The 19406-nt window shown below is 46.6% G+C and overlaps 1 protein-coding gene and 1 long non-coding RNA gene across 8 annotated transcripts in view; one reads left to right on the top strand and one right to left on the bottom strand.

Moving 5' to 3' along the window:
* Positions 1-5452, bottom strand: part of PICALM (phosphatidylinositol binding clathrin assembly protein) — a 1182846-nt gene extending 1177394 nt beyond the window's left edge. For 2 of the 6 annotated variants that reach the window (XM_069639772.1, XM_069639773.1), the window contains exon 1: positions 4978-5452. In XM_069639772.1, coding sequence (XP_069495873.1) covers positions 4978-5107 — 130 coding nt within the window. In that variant the 5' untranslated portion in view covers positions 5108-5452. The remainder of the gene's footprint in view (positions 1-4977) is intronic. The other 4 variants (XM_069639770.1, XM_069639769.1, XM_069639775.1 and 1 more) reach the window with 4 other exon arrangements.
* Positions 5453-5630: 178 nt separating this feature from the next.
* LOC138528301 (uncharacterized) lies at positions 5631-18856 on the top strand. 2 transcript variants are annotated; one of them, XR_011284115.1, is made up of 3 exons: positions 5633-5756; positions 6030-6187; positions 17029-18856. It is a non-coding gene; the product is annotated as an uncharacterized lncRNA (long non-coding RNA). The 2 variants fall into 2 exon arrangements; XR_011284116.1 differs by lacking the exon at positions 6030-6187 and having other exon boundaries at positions 5631-5756.
* The last annotated feature ends 550 nt before the right edge of the window (positions 18857-19406 follow it).

The raw sequence follows: 19406 nt of genomic DNA, 5'->3' as shown, positions 1-19406 counted from the left end.
ATCAAGGAGACATGTCGTCCCTCGAGAGAATGTTTGCTCTGTGTCTCCGGTTTGCCACAGTCCTGTGTAAAATGTGTCAGGTTTCATAGCTCCCAACACTTTTCCATGGTCTACATGTTCTATTATTATTATCAATACTTAACCTATGTCCCAAGATGTCACTGTGGGTCGATGGTTAAAACGAAAGAACTTACTTAAGAGTCTTCTCATGCCCTCGTGAGGGAACTGGGAAAAACATGGCTGCATATGTAAAAAAGGTGAACCCATGTTAAATAAAATTGCATAAAATGTTTTCCTTGATAAAAGGTCAACATTATTTTGTAATCATGTTTAGCTTTCCCGTTGAATAATTGTATTGGCACTCGCAGTTTTAATCTCCAGTCGATGTTCCCACTATCATGAGGGCGCCAGGCATGGGCTTGGGCTGAAGCCCTCCCGACTCTGCTGTGAGCACCAGCCCTGGCCTAGAAGGCAAAAAGCTGTCCCATTTGTCACCTCGGACAGTGGTGGGTTTACTTACTTTTAAACATACGAATACACTGTTCTCCAAGGTGAGAAAATAGTGGTTTGCGGCATCAGCAAACGTTCAGAGAACAAAAGCCTGCCCAGGATATGATATCAAGAGGCACCCTTAGTGGTAGCTAAAGGCTAACTACTGGGCTCAACTTTCAGTTAGCCGAGCCCCCAATGATTAATCAGTGTTCCGTTGTTTAACTAAATAGCCTGTGAGGTGCGCACATGGAAGGGCCTGAGAGGGTCCAGAGGGAAACAGGTAAGAAAAAAAAGCATTTTTATTTGTGTGTATGTGTGGATTGTATGCATATATATATGTATGTATGTGGGTGTTCGTGTGTGTATATATCTCTCAGACTGGGGTATAAAATTGTCTTGGGCAACAATGAAAAAGTGGCCCAGAGTTGCAAATGGCTATTCATTTATTTTGCGACAGACTGTTTCAATAGCACACAAGGGTGAGTTTCTTGATCAAACGTGATGCAAATTGTACATTTTAAAGAATATTTATCCAGCAAAACTGGTCTAAACTACTAGCCGCATTGTGAAGCAACTTCTCAAACTGGGCGCATTGGCCAAAAACACTGTCCCACACTAGCATTTTGCGTTTTTTGGTTCAGGCATTGCCCTATAGGCCAGTCCGAGCGTGGCACGTACATTGGAGCATGAACATTTGTGGCAAGAGCATGGCATGTTTTACTGGCATTTTTTGGCAAACCTAAGCCAACTTGAGTGTTATTATGTTAAGGAGGGTTGCAGTAGGAGAAGGGTACTGCAATGGGGCTGGCTTGGTCCTACAGCAACATTGAATTTTGTACTTCCATTAAGGATAAATCCATCTTTGCGAGTGTTCTTACATGGGGAGGGCATGTTTCGTTACTGCGGCTTGGCATTGTGTTAAGGTCAAAGTCAACATAAGTGTTCTTACATAGGCTGGTCGGGAGGAGCCTTTGGGCAGCCGGTAAAGCATTTTTTTCTTACTGTTGCACGACATTTTATACTGACATTAGGGGGCAACTACAACATGAGTGTTATTATATGGGGGATTTGTTTAATGATGTTATTTGTACAGAGAATATATATCTATATAAAATGATCACCCTACCGAAGTTGGTACTCATTTATTGACCTCAGACGTATAAAAAGGCTGAGTGGGCCTTGAACAAGTGACCTGCAGGTCACACACAGATTGCAGCAGCTAGGGCACAACACGCTGAGCTATTGTACCAGCTAACCAGCAAAGGCATATTTTCTTACTGTGGCATGGCTTTTTTTTTTTTTACTGGCATTAGGGCAAAGCCAACAAGAGCATGTTCTTACGTGGGGATATGGCATATATTGGCAGTGCCAGCATGAACTTGTTTTGTTATAGTATAGTTACCGGCATCATGGGCAAAGCAAACCGTATGTTCTGATGTGGGAATGCTGGCATATGTAGGAGCACCAGAATGGAGGTGTTTGGGCACAATCAGTATGAACATATGTTTTACACTTGTGGGGTACTGGCATACAGTGGGAAAAGACATTATGAAAGTGTGTTTGAAAATGCTCCTGTGCATTGTTGATGACTTGGCACCTAAGGGACCCTTTTCATGCCTTACCCTACAAAACCAATTGTAAACTGTGTGGCTTTTTACCTAATATATCACAAAAAGTGTACTGTAAAATTCACAATTTAAACCCCTTATTTAAACATTTTTCTCGGGGAGACAATCCGTCTGAACCCACCTGGGTTGGTTTGCTCTCCCTCGTTACGATTGTTATCTCCTACAGATTTGGTGGGGGGCAGAACAAGCCCAGTTCCATCTTTGGGTTCCCTTTAGGGTGAGCCCTACTATGTTAGCTCAAGGCCCCACTTGTTACACAATCCTTGATACGCATCTGGTGGGTTTGGGCTGAAAGATGCAACTTATAGGCCAAAGGAAGGCAGAATATCTATTCATCCTCCCCGGCTCGGCGGGAGGGGTCGGGGGAGAGGGAAATCAACAGCGAAATAGGTTTAATGACCCCACTCACTAACATCTTACAAAACTGCCATCCAGCCCCCCCAAAATGTTGTGGCTGGCTCCGCCCTTGCCCACTACATCAATTTAAATGATTCCAGTGTGTTACACACAATCGTCCAACTGGCTGCTATCCTTTGTAAAGAACCAGTGAGAACTTGGAATTTTGTGTTACTTTTGCAAATATACTATGCCACGGCGCACCATTGCTTGTATTGTATGCAACATTCGAGCCCAAAAGCTTGCATGGGCACGCATTGGGGTGACCCTGCGTGGAACGCCACAGCCTGTGCTACAAGCCAATGAGTAATTCTGTTGGAATTTTAAGTTTGGCCTCAAAGCCATGGGAAAAAATGTCTGGATATGTGCAGTCTTTAAGCCCTTCAGATGTTAGTCACCAAGTTTATTCGCGTATACGCATATTTTGGACATTACTAGAAGCCTTCTGCTCAATCTTCTCCAATTTGAGAACAGTAAAAGGTGAAACTACATAATACCTAACACGAATTGTATTACTTTTACTAGCAAGGGGTTATAGATCCAGCAACTCAACTTTTCTCTGCGTTGTCTATTACAAAAACGCACTGCTTATTTTAACAGAATTTTAAGGTTGTTCTTCAAAGAATATTTAGTCACGGCAGCTACTGGTCTGCTTAAACTGTGATACTATAGGGGGGAATTAATAAGTGTTATACTTTTGGAGGGTGTATTGATTTATTTGGGTTTTTTGTCGCGAAATATGCAGCCGAATGGATGCCCCAGAGGTTGAGAGAGAAGGAGGTAGGGGGTTGGCAGTAAGGGGAGGGTTACCTGTTGGAAAGCCTTATGTTCTTTCTGAGCCAAACAGCTCCAAAATAAGATACTAAGAAACATTTGAAAACATACTTGCTTTTAACTTACTTGGTACACTAGCTTATGAATATACAGCATTGTTCCTGTGGAAGGTTGTTAATTCTCACCTACTTGTGCTTATTTCGCGGATATGAAATCACTAAACTGAATAATCACCCAAGAATCTACAATTACAAAACTCAGAAATACCAACACCCAGCTTAGAAAATTAGACCGTTGTAAACAATCTCAAAAGAGTCGGAGAGACACAGTACTTCTGAAGCCCAAAACAATCCTAAATACATATAGGTCAAAGTTAAGGCTAACTTTTCTGAAGGTTTACATCAGAAATATCGGAACCCATTTGTTGTGACCGTCGTTGCAGCCACATTTTAAAACTAAGGGCCACCACTCGAAGACTGAGGGTGCAATTTCCAGATCAACTACAGTGGTGCCACCAAGAGCATCTTTTGGTGACGGACAAGCACTGTCAAGTAGCCAGAAGATGGCATTTTATTTTAATGAAAATTAAATGGGCAGCAATGCATGATTAGCACAAAAATCGTTACAAAACTTTTTAACATTCATTTCCAGAGCAGAGGACCAGTATCCTAAACAATGGGCACGAGGATGTGGATATAAGACCAGATTATTCAGGGGAGGTAAAAACATGAACTAGGGCGACAAGGTAAAGTGCAATACACAATGAACGAGACTGGACATAATTAAAAGAGCTGTATGCGCTTTCAAACTAAGTAATCCCCAAAATTAAAGATTTCAACACAATTTAACGATAGAATAACATTTCATAGTAGTTTTAAACCAAAAATGACAACACTTAAGTAACATGCACTGAATAACACCACAGTATACATGCGTCACATCTGTTGTGTTGAAAGATAATTCAAGCCAAAATGTGAAGTGATTAAGTTTTGTCATGATACATTTGAGGAAGCGTGTTGATTGCGGTTCTCTGGAACGTATTGCCAAGGACGGAAATTTCCCATCAGTGTACGCGGGACCACAACTTCCCGAGAATGTGCAGTCAAGTGATCTCTTTTTTCAAAATGGTGACATGCCAAATTTGATAAGATTTAATCCTAACTAAAAATGCAGTTTACGGGAATGTTTATTGCCTTTAGGTAGCATAATTACATCCTTATAAAAAGAGTCGTTTTGATTTTCAGAAGCCATATGAACATTTTGGTGGAGTTTGTTGACACCTGTTGGGTGCCAGCCAACCTGTGACCTCGGGCCAGCAATTCCAGCCTCCAGGAGGTGTTATTATTTTTTTTTTTAACACTTCCAATGTGACGGCTGTTGAAAGTCAGCTGACTCGCTGCATGATGTCTAGGTCACTGGGAAACAAAGCATTCATTCGAATGATGTATATGCAGATCAATATACACAACACAAGCACCTAAACAAGGTATACTGGATCTGAACTTGCCACCAAAAATCAGAGCCCAGTCAGCCTGGGCGGGCTCGGGTACTCCACTAACCACCCAGTGTGCACAGGTAGCACTTTGTATGGCTCGGGTGGGGCGTTGTCCTCCCCCCGTCAGCGACGCGATGGCCGTTACCCCCGCCACCCCCCGCGTAAGCGCGCGCGCGCGCGCGGGTTACTCACAGTCCAGATGTTTCTTTTTGGGCCCCATGATCTCGTGCGTGGTGGCCTTGCACACCGTCTTGGTGACAGCCGATCCGGTGACAATGTGCTGCGCTGCTGTGATGCGGTCGGTAATGCTTTGCCCAGACATCGTGTCCCCCCTTCTGTTGTACCCGGCGTGTAGAAAAAATAAAAATAAAAGAAAGATCCTTGTTTTCCACCTCAGGCAAGTACAATCCACAAGCGCGCTGTGTTTAAAATATATATATATATATATATATAAAATGTGTTAAAAGCGGAGTCCTCCACAGCACTCGTGGTTACCCCCTTTAGTATTTATTGGCTCGTGAGGGACGGGCGCCCTTGTGCCTCATCACCTAGATGCCAGGTGACGCTCCGCCTGCTCTACCACGTCTGAGGTTTAATAGACGGGCAGCCGCAGAGCGAGGAAAATGGCGACGACCAGGCTCCTCCTCGGATGTTCCCGGCGCCCCGAGTCACGTCATCCGACTTTCTTCACAATCCCAGCCCAGCGCGGCCCGCTCGCTCCCCTCCGCCCTCCCCGCCAGGTTGGCTCTCCTCTCAGGTTCGGCCCGCCCTCCTCTGCCGGTTTGTGCAGCCTCGGAGGGGCCGTGAGCCGCGGGGAACTGGGTGTGCCTGGCCGGAGCTGTAGCGGGGCAGCAAAGCACATTTGCAGAGCTCGGGGCTCGCCCCGCCCATGTACACACAGGACAGACATTCCAGCACAGAACAGTTCACAGAAGGGGAAATCCGGGACATACTTTCGTGCCTGTTACCTGGTTGGTCCCCTTTGTCAAAGACATTTGCTAACGCGCTTTATTTGTATCGGAGTGGCTCCTATATGTTATAGATGTATATCATGTTATGGTAACCCGTTTTTACGTTTTGTAATACGTAAAATAACACGAACTGCTGGTTCATGTCCCAAACAGTAGTGCTTTATGTGAAACTCCTCTCTTCTAAATAATGTAATATTCTGCACTATTAACTTACTATTGCTAAATTCACCAATCTCTCAAGGGTGAAGGGCTTATTTAAACTGTATTTTGCAGGCTTTAACACAGATGTCCGAAGCGAGCGCATAACTGGCTGGGCTATCTGGAGTAGGTCTATGTGGTGATCGGACTTGTTCCAATGAGTAATGAAGAGCGCGACAAACTTCGACTCGTACCCCTTCTATTTAGTCTTCTGTTTCAATAAAGCGCAGAATGTAAGTAAATCAAAAAACATGTTGGCTGCTTGAATGCGGCCTTGGATGAAATGATTAGCTCTTTCCACCAGACCATCTGCCTGGAGTGGTACAACACCACATAACAATGCTGGATGTCATTTTTTTCTTAAGGAACTTTTGTATTTCAGTAGAGATGAGCTGTACACCATTATCACTTACTAATTTTCTGGGTATGCTCTCCAAATAGAACACTTGCCTGAGACATTTTGACAGTATTTGAAGTGATGGGGCAAAATGCAATTCTGTCTATTTGGACAGATAATCTGCCATGGCAATCCCAAACCTGCTGTTGTTCTTGTAATGTTTTTTTGAGAGGCCATCCTCAGCACAGGGAGTTCCTTCCCTCCCCAAGCTAATTGTCAGACAATAAACGGTTAATTTTTGTTCTTTTAGTTAGCCCTATCTCTAGTTCATCGAATACCCCTTGGATCCCTTCCCCTGAGCTACCAATGAGCCAAGGACCAGGGCGGTGTACAGGAAATATATTTGCATTTAACTAAGAAGTAATAGAAATCACAATAACCTACACACGCCACCTTCTTTGTTGCTCACAATTAACTTCTTTTTACACAAATCACACACATTACACTACAATTCTTTTTACAGATTACACTTAAAAAAATAATTAAACTGGTCAATGAACAAAAGAAATTTACATGTGTAATGCTGTGCAATTTCGATTTTTCTGCACGCTTAAAAGGCGAGCAGTTCGGTTTATAGATTGGTACAAAAGCATATGGCAATTATGATTTGACCCACACTTTTGGTGTAAAATAAACACACGGCGATTTAGCGGTTTGTTTCCAGATCCCACACACTGAAAGGTCTGTGTTAGGGAAGTTGGACAGTAAACATTGGGATGATTTGAACATTTTGCACTTCAGACCTTCCTCCACTTAAAGGCCTGTGTGGGGGAAGCTGAACAGAAAGATTACCCAGTTAAATTACAGTCCTTATTTTTAGGCGCACACTGGGAATGAGCTTTGTTAATTTTGAATTTTTACAAAATTCACCCCATGGTGTTCTGTACTGTCAAGGGGAATTAATTAAATTAATAATTTTTAGTTAAATAGACTAAGGATCTACACAGTTTGGTCCTTCCCCTCCTCGCCCACTGTAAAGGGAAAGGATTTAAGGCAAGCAGATTCCCCCACCTTTTGGTCTCCCATGGTTCAAATTTACATACATAAAAATCCTCTGTTTAAAGTCAGGAAAGCCAGTTGCATGTCAAGACTCTCTGGAATGACTGGGCAGGCGTCTGGTAACTCCACTCTCAAGGATGGTCCGCAGATCTTCACCGTTGAGTCCAGTCATCTTTTTTAGGCCTAACTAGCAATAAACAGCTCCACCCAGATGCAATCTGCTTTGGTGAGTCCTTGCGGCTGTAAGATGATACGTTTCAGCAGCTCTCCCCGATGGTAAATTTCAGCAGCTCTCTCCCCTCCTCCTAGTGCATCCACTTAATATACCAGCGATGACACCATCAAGTTTATAATCTTAGGAAATACAGTGCAAGAGTTCTCATAAATAGGATTGGTCAGTTACCCATCTCTCTCCTCCCAACTCCAGCCCCTCTCTAAGGATTGGTTTAAGGGTCTGGAGCAGACCTATGGCAATTTCGATCTGCAATCCCTTTTTGTTCTCGTGTCAAATTTTTGTCAAAACTAGTTATTTGGCAAAACTTCATAATGTTACTAGCAACTTCCATAATACATATATTTTCTGAGTCAGCTAATCAGGGGGAATTTAATAAAACAGCCGGGTCCACACCAGGTTGCACAGCCGTTTTGCAATTTTCTGCCGTTTTTAAAAAAAACATAACAGTTAGGAACATGTGATTTATTACCCATATTCCTAATTTTACCCTCTACCAGCAGGCCAACTCTCATATTCGGGACAAGTTAAAAGCAGCCAGGAACACATGCTAGCTTGTCATTCCAATTCCCTAGGTCACAGTTGGGGAAATGTATCATCACCAAAATCGTCTTGAAATTGTATAAACAATAAAACATACATGTATACAGTGTGATCCACCACAATTGTGACAGTCCAATTAAACAAAGGAATCTTCATATGTGCAAATATGATGTTCCCTTCCTCCAGGCCATTTGTCTCTCTGGGCCAGCCTGCTTGATTAGTCTCTTTGTTGTTTGAGGTGTAGGGTGCAGATCGTAAATGGGGGATGCATTTGCTACACAGAGATCCCCCACTGCGGACATCTGGCATGCTGTCCTCTTACCTGAAAAGCTTCAATTTTCCTGTATTTTTTTCTCCAGAGTTCAGCCTTAATAATAGCCCCTGTGTTTGCACCTCACCCCTACTTTGGTCATGCATCAGCCGGAGCATTTGCCCTGCTCAGAACTGCCCTCAGAGACAGCAGGTCTAGGAAAAGTCTGTTTTCAACACCTCCTAGCAGCCACACTTTATTGCAGTTGTGAACATTTGTGATGCCTGAACCAGTCTGGAAGTGGGGGAGTTCTTTGTGAATGTTGCCCATGGCCCCACCATTTGTCCTTGGCTGAAATTGACTCACATATTGTATTTTCTAACATCAGCCTTGATACCTTGACATACAGTGTGTTTTCAGGGTCCACTTTGCGTTTTCGCTGAAAGTACAGGGCTGTTTCTTTCCATCATTAAGAAAATACACTTTTAATTATCTGCTGTTCGTTTTCCTGCTGAAAAGTGAGTCTGAATTGTCAGAGTGCAACCCCTTTTGATGGGTGGCAGTTTCAGGGAAAATGCTGAATTTATTTCTCAGCCAGTAATGCAATGTGCTTTTTCAATCTGCATTTGGATTACATTTTTGTTTTAGCCTTCTCTGGTTTTCCCTTGCAGAAAGACAACCGCATAGTCTTCCCAAATAGGGCTACAGGAACGTTTCATGGCAACCAAGTAGGCTTTTCTTTTCAAACGTTTTGCCGGTATTTTGCACGTGAAGCATAATCTGCCTTCGCTTTTGTCAACACACATATCATGTCTATTCCCTGACATCTTTATGTTGGCGGGGGCCATTTTTCTCATGTCTTGCTTTAGCTTGCAAACACACATGCAAAGCTGGTTTTGTGTCAGTGTTTAAAAATCCTGTTTTTTGGGGGGGGCGTGGCTTTGAGCGGCCATGAGAGGCATGGCTCTGTAGAAGCTCCTGGTGTGTTCCAGCCACTGAGCGTGATTTTGGCGGTTCAATGCTCCGTTAATCCACTGTAACTCAATAGGCAGAGTGAGGAAAGGACGGTGCGTACACTGGCCGGAAAACAAATGGAAGGCATAAAGTTTTCTAGCAGAACGGTCCAGCGCAATCTCCAACGGCGACCCAAAACGGCAACGGAAAATGGCGGCCACTCCATCCTGGAGCTCTCCAAACAGATGCAGCAAAGAGGAGGAGCCACAGGCTGAAGGAGAGCACCAAAGCCAAGCACTGTAGTAGCGGATAACTACGAAGCCCTGCAGCCAAGCGACTCTGCCAACCTCCTTGAATGTGCTCCAGTGCGACTGTGGGGGAGGAGCCTACATCTGGCCCCTCTCGCCATGAGTAGCAAAGACAATCCGGTCTCGGGGCGATTCACAGCAGCCTGCGGTGGGACTGGTCCGGCTTGAGGGGAGAGTTCAGTGTCTGGCTAGGACTGGAGGCCCCCTCCCCTGTCCTGCCAGTGGGAGGCGGGGAGTCCCAGAAGGGGCTTTCGCCACCTTGACCCCTCAGAGCTGCGGGTGAGGAGGAGCCACTCGGGCATGCCGCCTGGTTCCAGAATCTCAGAAGCCCCATAAGGCGTCCCACACCGGTGTAAGGGCAATAATCCCCCGGCGAGGATCCACCCCGGGGCGCTGAGGCAACACAATCAGCGGCAGCGGTCCAGCAGCGGAGTCTGAGGTGGCAACCAGTGGGACCACTTGACCTTTGAGGAGCAGGAGAGGCGCGCGGCAGTGCCCAGGAGCCCCTCCCTTCCCGTTCACAGGAGACCAGCAGCTCAGGGAGCTGCCTGCAGCACCTCAGCCCTCAGATCGGGTCCGGAGGAGGACACAACATCCTCTGGTGCCGCCACCTGTGCCCGCGAGCCAGTGGCCCCCAGAAGGCAGTCCACACTTGAGAAGGCGCAGCAAGCCCCTGGGGGGGGGCGTAACAACACTGACTGGGGCAGCTGCCCCAGAGGGGAGACCCCCCCCCCCCCCAACCTCACCAACCCACACTAAGCATCAGGCCCAGGACCAAGGCGGACTGGGCCTCAGCAGTAAGGAGGGGGACCAGTCTGCACACTTCAGAGCAGCGACCCATGGCTACCCCTGCCGGAGCAAATTCAGGTGGCTAACCACTCTTGGGCCCGGAAGCAGCCCAGACGGACAAGCCGGACGGAACAACGACCCCCTGGGAGGCATCTCCACAGACCAGCACAGTGAGTGGAAGGGGGATTTGAGAACAGAGGTGGCGCTGGGCTCCTAGTGTCACGCCTGACGTGCCCCTCCCTCCCTCCCACCACTAAACTCGCCCTAAGGGAGGTTTGAAAGCAGAAGGGCCTGACACCAAGGAGGGGTGATAGTGAACATTGGAATAGCCAGAGGGCTGCAAGGGGTGCACCGTGTCCGCTGCCACACCCCACGTGCTCGTAACCGCAAGTTCCCCACAACCCACGGGGAGATTCTTGACCCCACCCTCATTGGGTGCATCTCATCAAAGCACCTCCAGGCATTAAAAGGGGGGCTTGGAAGCACAGAGAGCCCCGCCGGTGGCCAGCACTCACGTATCAACAGGCAACAAAGACCTGATAGTGGGGGAAGAGGCAAATCATCAACGGGACACCCACCCCTCACCCCAGAGGGGAAGGTAGCGGAGGACAGCGGTGATAATAACCCACGCCAGCACCCTGGGCACAAGAGAGATCAATGCAACATACACCTCGGGCCCAGACCTACGTCCATCACTGGGTCGCTATGGCAAAGAGCGGAAGGGCAACCTAACGGGTGGACATTTCAACCCTAGTTAGCAATTCCATCCTGGAGGAAGTAAAGAAAGGTGACCAGCCACAGGGGCATAACATGGAGCTGGGCTCCACCTGTGGTACCCCAGACCCTGCCCAATCCGCCACGAAATCAAACCTGAAAGAGTTGCTTTCAGCCCTAATGAAGGAAATCCAGAAGGGCACAGATGAGATAATGAAGAAGATTGAGACCCAGGACAAAAGGGTGGATGTTGTAGAATCCTGCACAGCGGAAATCGAAAACAACCTATGCGACCAGGCATTTGAAATAGACAAAGGATTGGACAGGATGGCGGCACTGTAGGCGAGATTCGAAGCCCTAGAAGCAAAACAGGAGGACGCAGAAAATCGCTCTAGGTGTAGCAATATCCGCCTCAGGGGTGTCTCAACTTCAATCCCAGACGTAGACCTAGAAAGATATACAGCAGACCTGTTCAGGTTCATCTTGACTCTTCAAGCAGCCCTCCATTGGAAATCAAACGAGTTCACAGAACGGTCCCGAGACAATCACCCTCCTCTCCTCTGGCTGTCTTAGCCAGGATCCACTTTTACAGGGTGAAGGAAGAAATCATGAAAGAAGCCAGGTCATCACAGCAGATCTCGTTCAGGGACGCCACCATCCATTTATATCAAGACTTAGCGAACGCCACCCTTCAGAAAAGAAAATCACTTAAGCCTCTCACAGAGAGGTTAAGAGAGAGAAAGATCCCATATTGGTGGGGCTACCCAACATCTCTGAAGTTCACCTGAGAAGGATCCCCAAAGCAAATCTACTCCCTAAAAGAAGCAGAAAAACTCCTAGGAACTCGGGGAAACAGCAGCGAATCAGAAGAGGAAGCTACCACACGATCCCAGGATAAAATGCCATCAGCGACGGCCTGGACGAGAGTCAGCAGGACATGCAGGATCCGAGGCCCGCCTCGGAAAAAGCCTAATCCGACAGTCAGAGATGCAGGACCTTGGTACGCAAGGTCAATCGACCCACTCTGGGGTACCCCATTCGACAAGGCAGGTCTGGGGACGCTGGGGGAGGTTAAGGCTATCTGGGGAAGCTACACAGCACCAGAAATCAGGGGGCCCACCAACAATAGGCCGGGGGGGAGCATGAAGCAGAGTCACTCATAGTCATTGAATGCACAAGGCTGAGTTCAGCCACTAGTTCCAGCTGCAGTTATGTTGGCACAAGTTGCTCGGTGGTGGGACGCAGTCAGTTACCCCGTTGGGTGAGGCTGGTTCTTGGGGGACGGAGGCGGGGATTAGGGGTGAAAGTTCGGGGGTAGGGACAGGATTGGGCTTCCCTCCACCCCAAAACACTAGAAATTGTAGCACACTGACATCTAGAGGCATAACAACTGCATATATCCAAAACAAACCAACGTCGGTCACACAGGCAGAAGCATGACAGGGGCAAGCGCAAATCGAAGTCCAATAAGACTCGCCATGGGGTCGGATAACGAGAGCGACATTCATATGCTCACGTGGAATGTCCAAGGCCTCAACTCCCTCGGGAAATGTAGATCGGTGGATCATAGACTCAGCCAACTGGCAGGGGACATAATACTCCTCCAGGAGACATACCTGTTGTCAGCCGATGAGCAGCGCATTAAATTTGAAAGGTTTAAGAAATCATTTTTCACCACCTCAGGGGAGAAGAAGCGGGCGGTGGCAATTCTGCCGAGCGACGAGGTACTGTTGACACAAATCACAGTGAAGAGAGACCCAGGTGGCAGGAATCTCCTAGTGAAAGGGCACTTCCTAGAACAGCCAATCACAATAGCCTCCATATACAGCCCAGATAAATTCCTGCTGGACCTGATCCCGATCCTGCTCTCATTTGTTGAAGGGTACCTCTTTGTGTGGGGTGATTTTAATATGGTCCCAAACCCAGCTAAAGATAAAAAACTCCCACCATCCAGGGCCGACTATCCCTGATCCCTGGCATTGGCCAAGTTCCTCATGGAAACCGAAACAGTGGACGCACAGCGGCTGGCCAACGGAGGGTCAAACAACTATTACCATTACTCAAACGCACATGAGGGTTTCTCAAGAATTGATCTAATCCTGGTTACGTGTGCCCTATTCCCCTGTCTTGAAAAAGTAGAGGTCCACACTCGAATGATATCGGACCATGCGCCGGTCTCTGCAGACATGCATATACATGGAGCCCCATCCCCCCGCCATGATATTGGAAATTGCGCAACTGACTCCTGCTAGACGAAGCTATCAATAGAGAAACAGGGGAAACACTAACTAACTACTTCGTGGAAAATAACACTGCTGACACTAACATAGATATAATCTGGGACGCAATGAAACCAGTGGTGCGAGGAGCATTCATTAGTGTTAGCGCGGAACTGAGTCGGACCTCCAAGAGTCAAGCAGCCAAATTGGAGGCGAACGTTTCGGCTCTGGAGAGAGAGCTTAAAAATCACTGTGCCAGGAAAAAGAAAAAGGGAGCGGAAAAAAGCCAAGATAAAGTTAGAAATCCACTGGGCGGATCGGTCTGCAAAATCTCTGGCCTATACAAAACAATTCTATTACAGCAAAAGCAACAAAGCACACTGCATACTCTCATACAAACTGCAAAAGATGCACAAGAGAAATAACATCATAAGGCTCATTGGGGAGGATGGTAAAGCCCGATATACAGATGGGGGAAAAATTGGCAGTCCTAGTAGCGCACCTCAAAATGATAATGGAAGGGCAGCCCGCCCCCACCCCTGAACCCCAAACACAATATCTAAGGTCCCCTACCACTCCTCCCAGGAGAGTTCAACTAGAATCCCTGGATGAACCAATCACAGTGGAAGAAATGGGGGCAGCTATAAAATCTATGAAAAACACAGCCCCAGGCCCCGATGGACTAACGACAAAAATTTACAAAACGTACTCTTATGTACTGACCCCACAACTCGTCACCCTGTTTAACTTTTTTCTGACCACAGGGTCTGTCACGAAATCGATGGCTGAATCTCTAACAATACTGGTCCACAAGCCCGGGCGGGGCCCAGAAAAGGTGGCATCTTCCAGGCCCATAACGCTTATGAATAACGATGGGAAAATATTTTCAAAGGTGCTGGCGTCCAGACTGAAACGGCACTAAGACGGGGTTCATCCCGGGTAGGCGGACACAGGACAACATCAGGCGCGCTATCAACCTTATAGAAAGGCTGATAGGCTGGGGGGAAGAATGCTGGTCATCTCACTGGATGCCCAGAACGCATTTGACCTAGTGGATTGGGAATATATAAGGAAAACTTGTGTGCATGCAGGGTTGGGCCCCAATTTCATAGCATGGAAATTGGCCAATTGTCAAGCCCCCTCCACACAGTTGAGAGCCAACGGGATCAGATCAGAGAAAATGCATATCACCAGAGGAACTAGACAGGGCTGCCCTTTATCTCTACTGGTGTTTGCCCTGTCCATGGAGCCATTTGCGGAAAAGGTCAGACAAAACCCCAACATAAAATGGCTCACAGTGGGTGACAGGAGTACAAAGCTGCACTATACGCAGATGATGTGCTCTTAACAATAACACACCCGAATACATCACTGGGCCCGCTCTAGAAGCATTTGGCAACGTTTCCGGATTCGCAGTAAATTATGAGAAGTCAGCAGCACCAGCAATTAACCTCACAAAGGAGCAGAAGGAGGCCCTCACTCCCCTGCTCCTAATACTGTGGGAGAAAAACTCGATCAAGTACCTGAGGGTCCAGATCCCCAGATGTGTTTCGCAAATATACAAGAGCAACATCTCGCAGCTGCTCAGCGAATTTAGGAAGGACTTGGAGCACTGGAAAAATCAGGAGATCTCCTGGCTCAGCTGAATAGCCACAGTAAAAAGGAACCTAATACCCCAACTGATTTACCACTGCTCCATACTCCCTGTAGATATTTCCATATCCGAATTAAACGCCCTGCAGAAAAACATACTCAAATTCATATGGGAGGGGGGGGGGACCCCGGGTGGCGAGAAAAACCATGCTCCGCTGGCAGCCCGGGGGGACTAGGGGCACATGATGTGTCCAGATACACAAGGGCAGTCCAACTATCACATGCATTCACATGGACACAGATCACAGATCAGCGCTACTGGAGACTAATTGAAGAAACATGGAGCACCCTGCCCCTGTCGGACCTCCCACACGTCCCGACCGTGAAAGCCCAGACGAACCCAAGCCCCCTCACAGCAACCAGAAACACAATACAGAACTGGAAACTAGCAGCCCGCAAATGGGGCTGTGTGGGCGCCCTAGGCCCATTAACATCAATCTGGAATAACCCTGGGTTGTTGCCGGGAATCCACCCCCACAGTTTTGCAGCGTGGAGAAGCAGAGGGCCGCGGCAGATCTCTGATTTCCTAATTCCTAACCTGTTCTCATTCGAAGAATGCAAGGTTAAGTTCAAGGTCACCAGAGCGGTTCCGCTACTCAGCTCCGACACTGGATGTCGCAGAGGGCTACCGGAGAGAGGGGTTCGAGAGAACTTGCATCACTCGAGTTGACCTTAACATCCACAGCACCTAAAGGGAAAATCTCAACACTATATAGGCTGTTAGACAAAATAAACACAACTATAAAAGAAAAATACATGCTCAGCTGGGAAAGGGACCCAGGCCGTGAAAGAGGCACGGAAGAGTGGGGGGTGAATCTGGTCCAGACTGAATAAAAGCACCCAGTTTATTACGAAAAGAGAAGGGGGGATATAAAGTTTGGTACAGATATGACACCACCCCGGAATAATTAAATAAAGCCAACCCAGACATCCTGGCGGGATGTTGGAGAGGCTGCGCAGACGAGGGTTCTCTGTTTCACTTACTACGGGCCTGTCCAAAAGCCGGGATTTACTGGAGGGAGGTTCTCCAGCAGATAAAAGTAATCACAGGTCACACAATCCCATGGGATCTGGGAATAATTCTACTCGGGGGAAACGGGGGTGGGAGGGGTTACCCGCTCACTGGCCAGATAGCTCACCTATGCACACACTTATTAACAGCCACTAAAATAGCACTGGCCCGTCTGTGGAAGAATCCAGAGGGACCAGCAATCCCACTCTGGTGGTACAAATATTGGGAAATTATAGTAGCAGAAAAGATCACGGCAATCCAATCTGGGAACCAGAACTCTTTTCGAAACCCATGGGCACCCTTTATGGACTATGCCGAGAAATATCCAGGTCTCACCCGGAGACCACCTCTGACTCGATAGCTACAATGAGGTATACTGGAAAGGGCACGGTCCTGGCCTAACCCGGTACCCCAAAGGGACACAATCTGCATACGGCTCTCAATAGAACGCCTGCGAAGAAAACTGACTTGAACGCTCCTTTGTTTGATCTGTGTGTGTTGAATTGCTGATATGATGTCCCTGTATACACATCTTTGAAATGCCTAATAAAAATTGTTTGGTTGAAAAAAAAAATCCTGTTTTTCATGTGAAAAGGACCTTTGAATTTCTTCTTCCTTTGTGAATTAAAATGTGGGAGTGCACCGTGAGTGCTGTTTGCTGTGAAAGCTGTGAATGCAGATCTACTTTTAATACGTGCGACAAGTTGGATACTATACCAGTAAATACTGGCCTTACTGAATCTCTGCCCTCTTTTCACCCGGGAGCAGCTTCAAAACACAGCACGCGCGCATCCGCGCATGCACATCACTTGAGTGCTGTTTGCTGTGAAAGCTGTGAATGCAGTGAACGCTGATCTACTTTTACTATGTGCGACAAGTTGGATACTATAACAGGGGTTGTACTTCACTACTGTGGCTATCCCTCAAAAGCTAAAGAACTCTAAATGACTTTAATAGACTATAATTCCAGCCACTGACACTGCTTATCTACCTTCTTTTTGTAGTAAATACTGGCTTTACTGAAGAAATATGGGGACATTTCGGAGCTGAATATTAACCAGCAGAAATCAACAGTAATGGCACTAGCTGGAAACAAAGAAGAGATCCACAAATTAACAAAAGACCTACAACTACAAACGGCAGAAGAAGGCGTGGGGTATCTAGGAGTGACACTGACACCTAAAATACAAAACCTGTATGCGGGGAACTACACAAACCTCTTAGAAGCCGTGAAAAGAGACCTAAACAGATGGAACCCGCTGACAATCTTGTGGTGGGGCAGAATAACTGTAATCAAGATGACAATTTTGGCCAGATTGCTCTATTACTTCCAAGCACTCCCCATAAGGATTCCGACATCTTTCTTCAAGTCACTCACCAAAATCATCACCAAATAAGTATGGCAAAACAAAACACCAAGAATTTCACAACAGGCGCTCACAGCTCACAAATCAGATGGAGGAATGGCGCCCCCCCATTTCAGGAAGTACTACGAGGCAGCCCAAATATGGGTAATCAACGAATGGATCACGGACACTTCAGAAAAATGGTGGGAGGCACAGGATAGAGCTGTCGCAAGATCGAACCTGCGTCACCTCCTGTGGAAGAGACCTGAGCACAGGCACCAAAACATAAAGATCAGCGAAGTCATGAGCTCTACCATGCAAATCTGGCATAGGGCCACCAAGAGAGAAACCCTAACAATAGACCCGGCCCCTTTCATACCACTGCTCGACAACCCGGACTCCCCCCCCAGGGATGGCGAAAGGGTCATTCCAGAAATGGAGAGACACCGATTGCTCAAAAGTGGGAGACATGTTTGTGGGCCAGCGGATCAGATCCTTCACGGAATGTCAGGATTTCCTGGGCCTTACGGAAAAAGACAGATACCAGTATGAACAGATCCTCCACTGGCTCACAACCCCAAGAATAACGAAGGCCATGACAAGGGATCAACACCCCATTCGAGTCATACATACTGACCCAAACTGGAGAAAAGAAGTTTGTATCAACCCTCTACAAATTTATAAACGCACAAGAAGAAAATATTACGTGGCTATACATGAAAAAATGGGAAACCACATTGGGAAAAGAAATTGCGAGGAAGCAGTGGATATATCTGTGGCAAATAATCCCCAAGTGGACCCGGGCAATTCAAACAAGGGAAGCATGGACCAAAGTGATGGTGCAATGGCACTATACCCCAGAAAGACTTCACAAAATGTTCCCCACAGCTCAAGGGAACTGCTGGAGGGGGTGCGACACCACAGGCACATGGAGACACATCTGGTGGGACTGTGGAGAACTACAACCATTTTGGGCGGAAGTGAAAACGCAAATGAAGGAAATGTTCGAGGGAACGGCGAATCTAGCAGATGAAATCTGGATGTGTGGCATGTGGGCCCCCGGAGATAGGACTCTCCAAGACGCAAAAGCAGAACTTTATGGGGCTTCTTATAGCAGCGTGGCTGGCAATAGCCCAGAATTGGAAAAAAAAGTCCCCCCCAACTACACAAGAATTGCTTCACAGGATATGGACCTATGTAGCAAAGGAGAGAATCACATATAATCTCCAAGGGGACAGACCAAGATTTGCTACAGACTGGGGAGAGGTTATAGAATTCCTTCAAAGTGACTATATGATACAGTGGTGCCCACACAACATCCGCATCCTGGACATGTTTACTAGTTAGATCTGTAGCATACAAGGGACACAAAGGATCTGCAAGGATGCTAACACCGGTTGGGAGGGAAACAGGGTTTGGGGACAATGTTGAGTCCCGAAGTTAATGTTTAAAGAAATGCCAATAAAAATATTTATAAAAAAAAAAATCCGAAGAAAACAGAAATAACAAAACGCTGGTTGACTCTGATGAAAGAGAGACAGTGTATAATGGTTAATGGCTCTCTACAACATGACATTCCACCTAAGAACACATGGAGGCACGGTAACTCTAATTCATGTATTGATTATATAATTCTACAGAGAAACGTGTTTAATAGAGTAACCCTCTTTGAAGTTATAACACAATCACAGAGTGACCACAATCTGTTAGCGCTAATCTGGTTGTGTAATGCTCGGAAGACTATGAAGGAACATCATTTGCATCAAGTGTCCTTAACAGGGGGAGGAATAGATTTAAATGGGTGAAAGAGTCTTTAGAATGTCTTCAAGTATACATGACAAGTAACGAAATCCAACTTAACTCAAATTTATTTGAAAACGATAGAAAATATGTCACTATTATGAGTTTTTTAAAATTGCAACTGCCTCATTCCACTAAACCTTGTTATAACCACAAATATAGGTTACATAAAGCAGTTGGTGATAAGAAAACACAACTCTGAAAGCATATTAGGGCTACTTTGAACATAAAGGCTA

This window comes from Ambystoma mexicanum, chromosome 7q, assembly GCF_040938575.1.
Source record: "Ambystoma mexicanum isolate Mex_15411 chromosome 7q, UKY_AmexF1_1, whole genome shotgun sequence".
NCBI lineage: Eukaryota > Metazoa > Chordata > Amphibia > Caudata > Ambystomatidae > Ambystoma > Ambystoma mexicanum.
The sequence above is the reverse complement of the archived record's forward strand: the minus strand, read 5'-3'. Positions and strand labels throughout refer to the sequence as shown.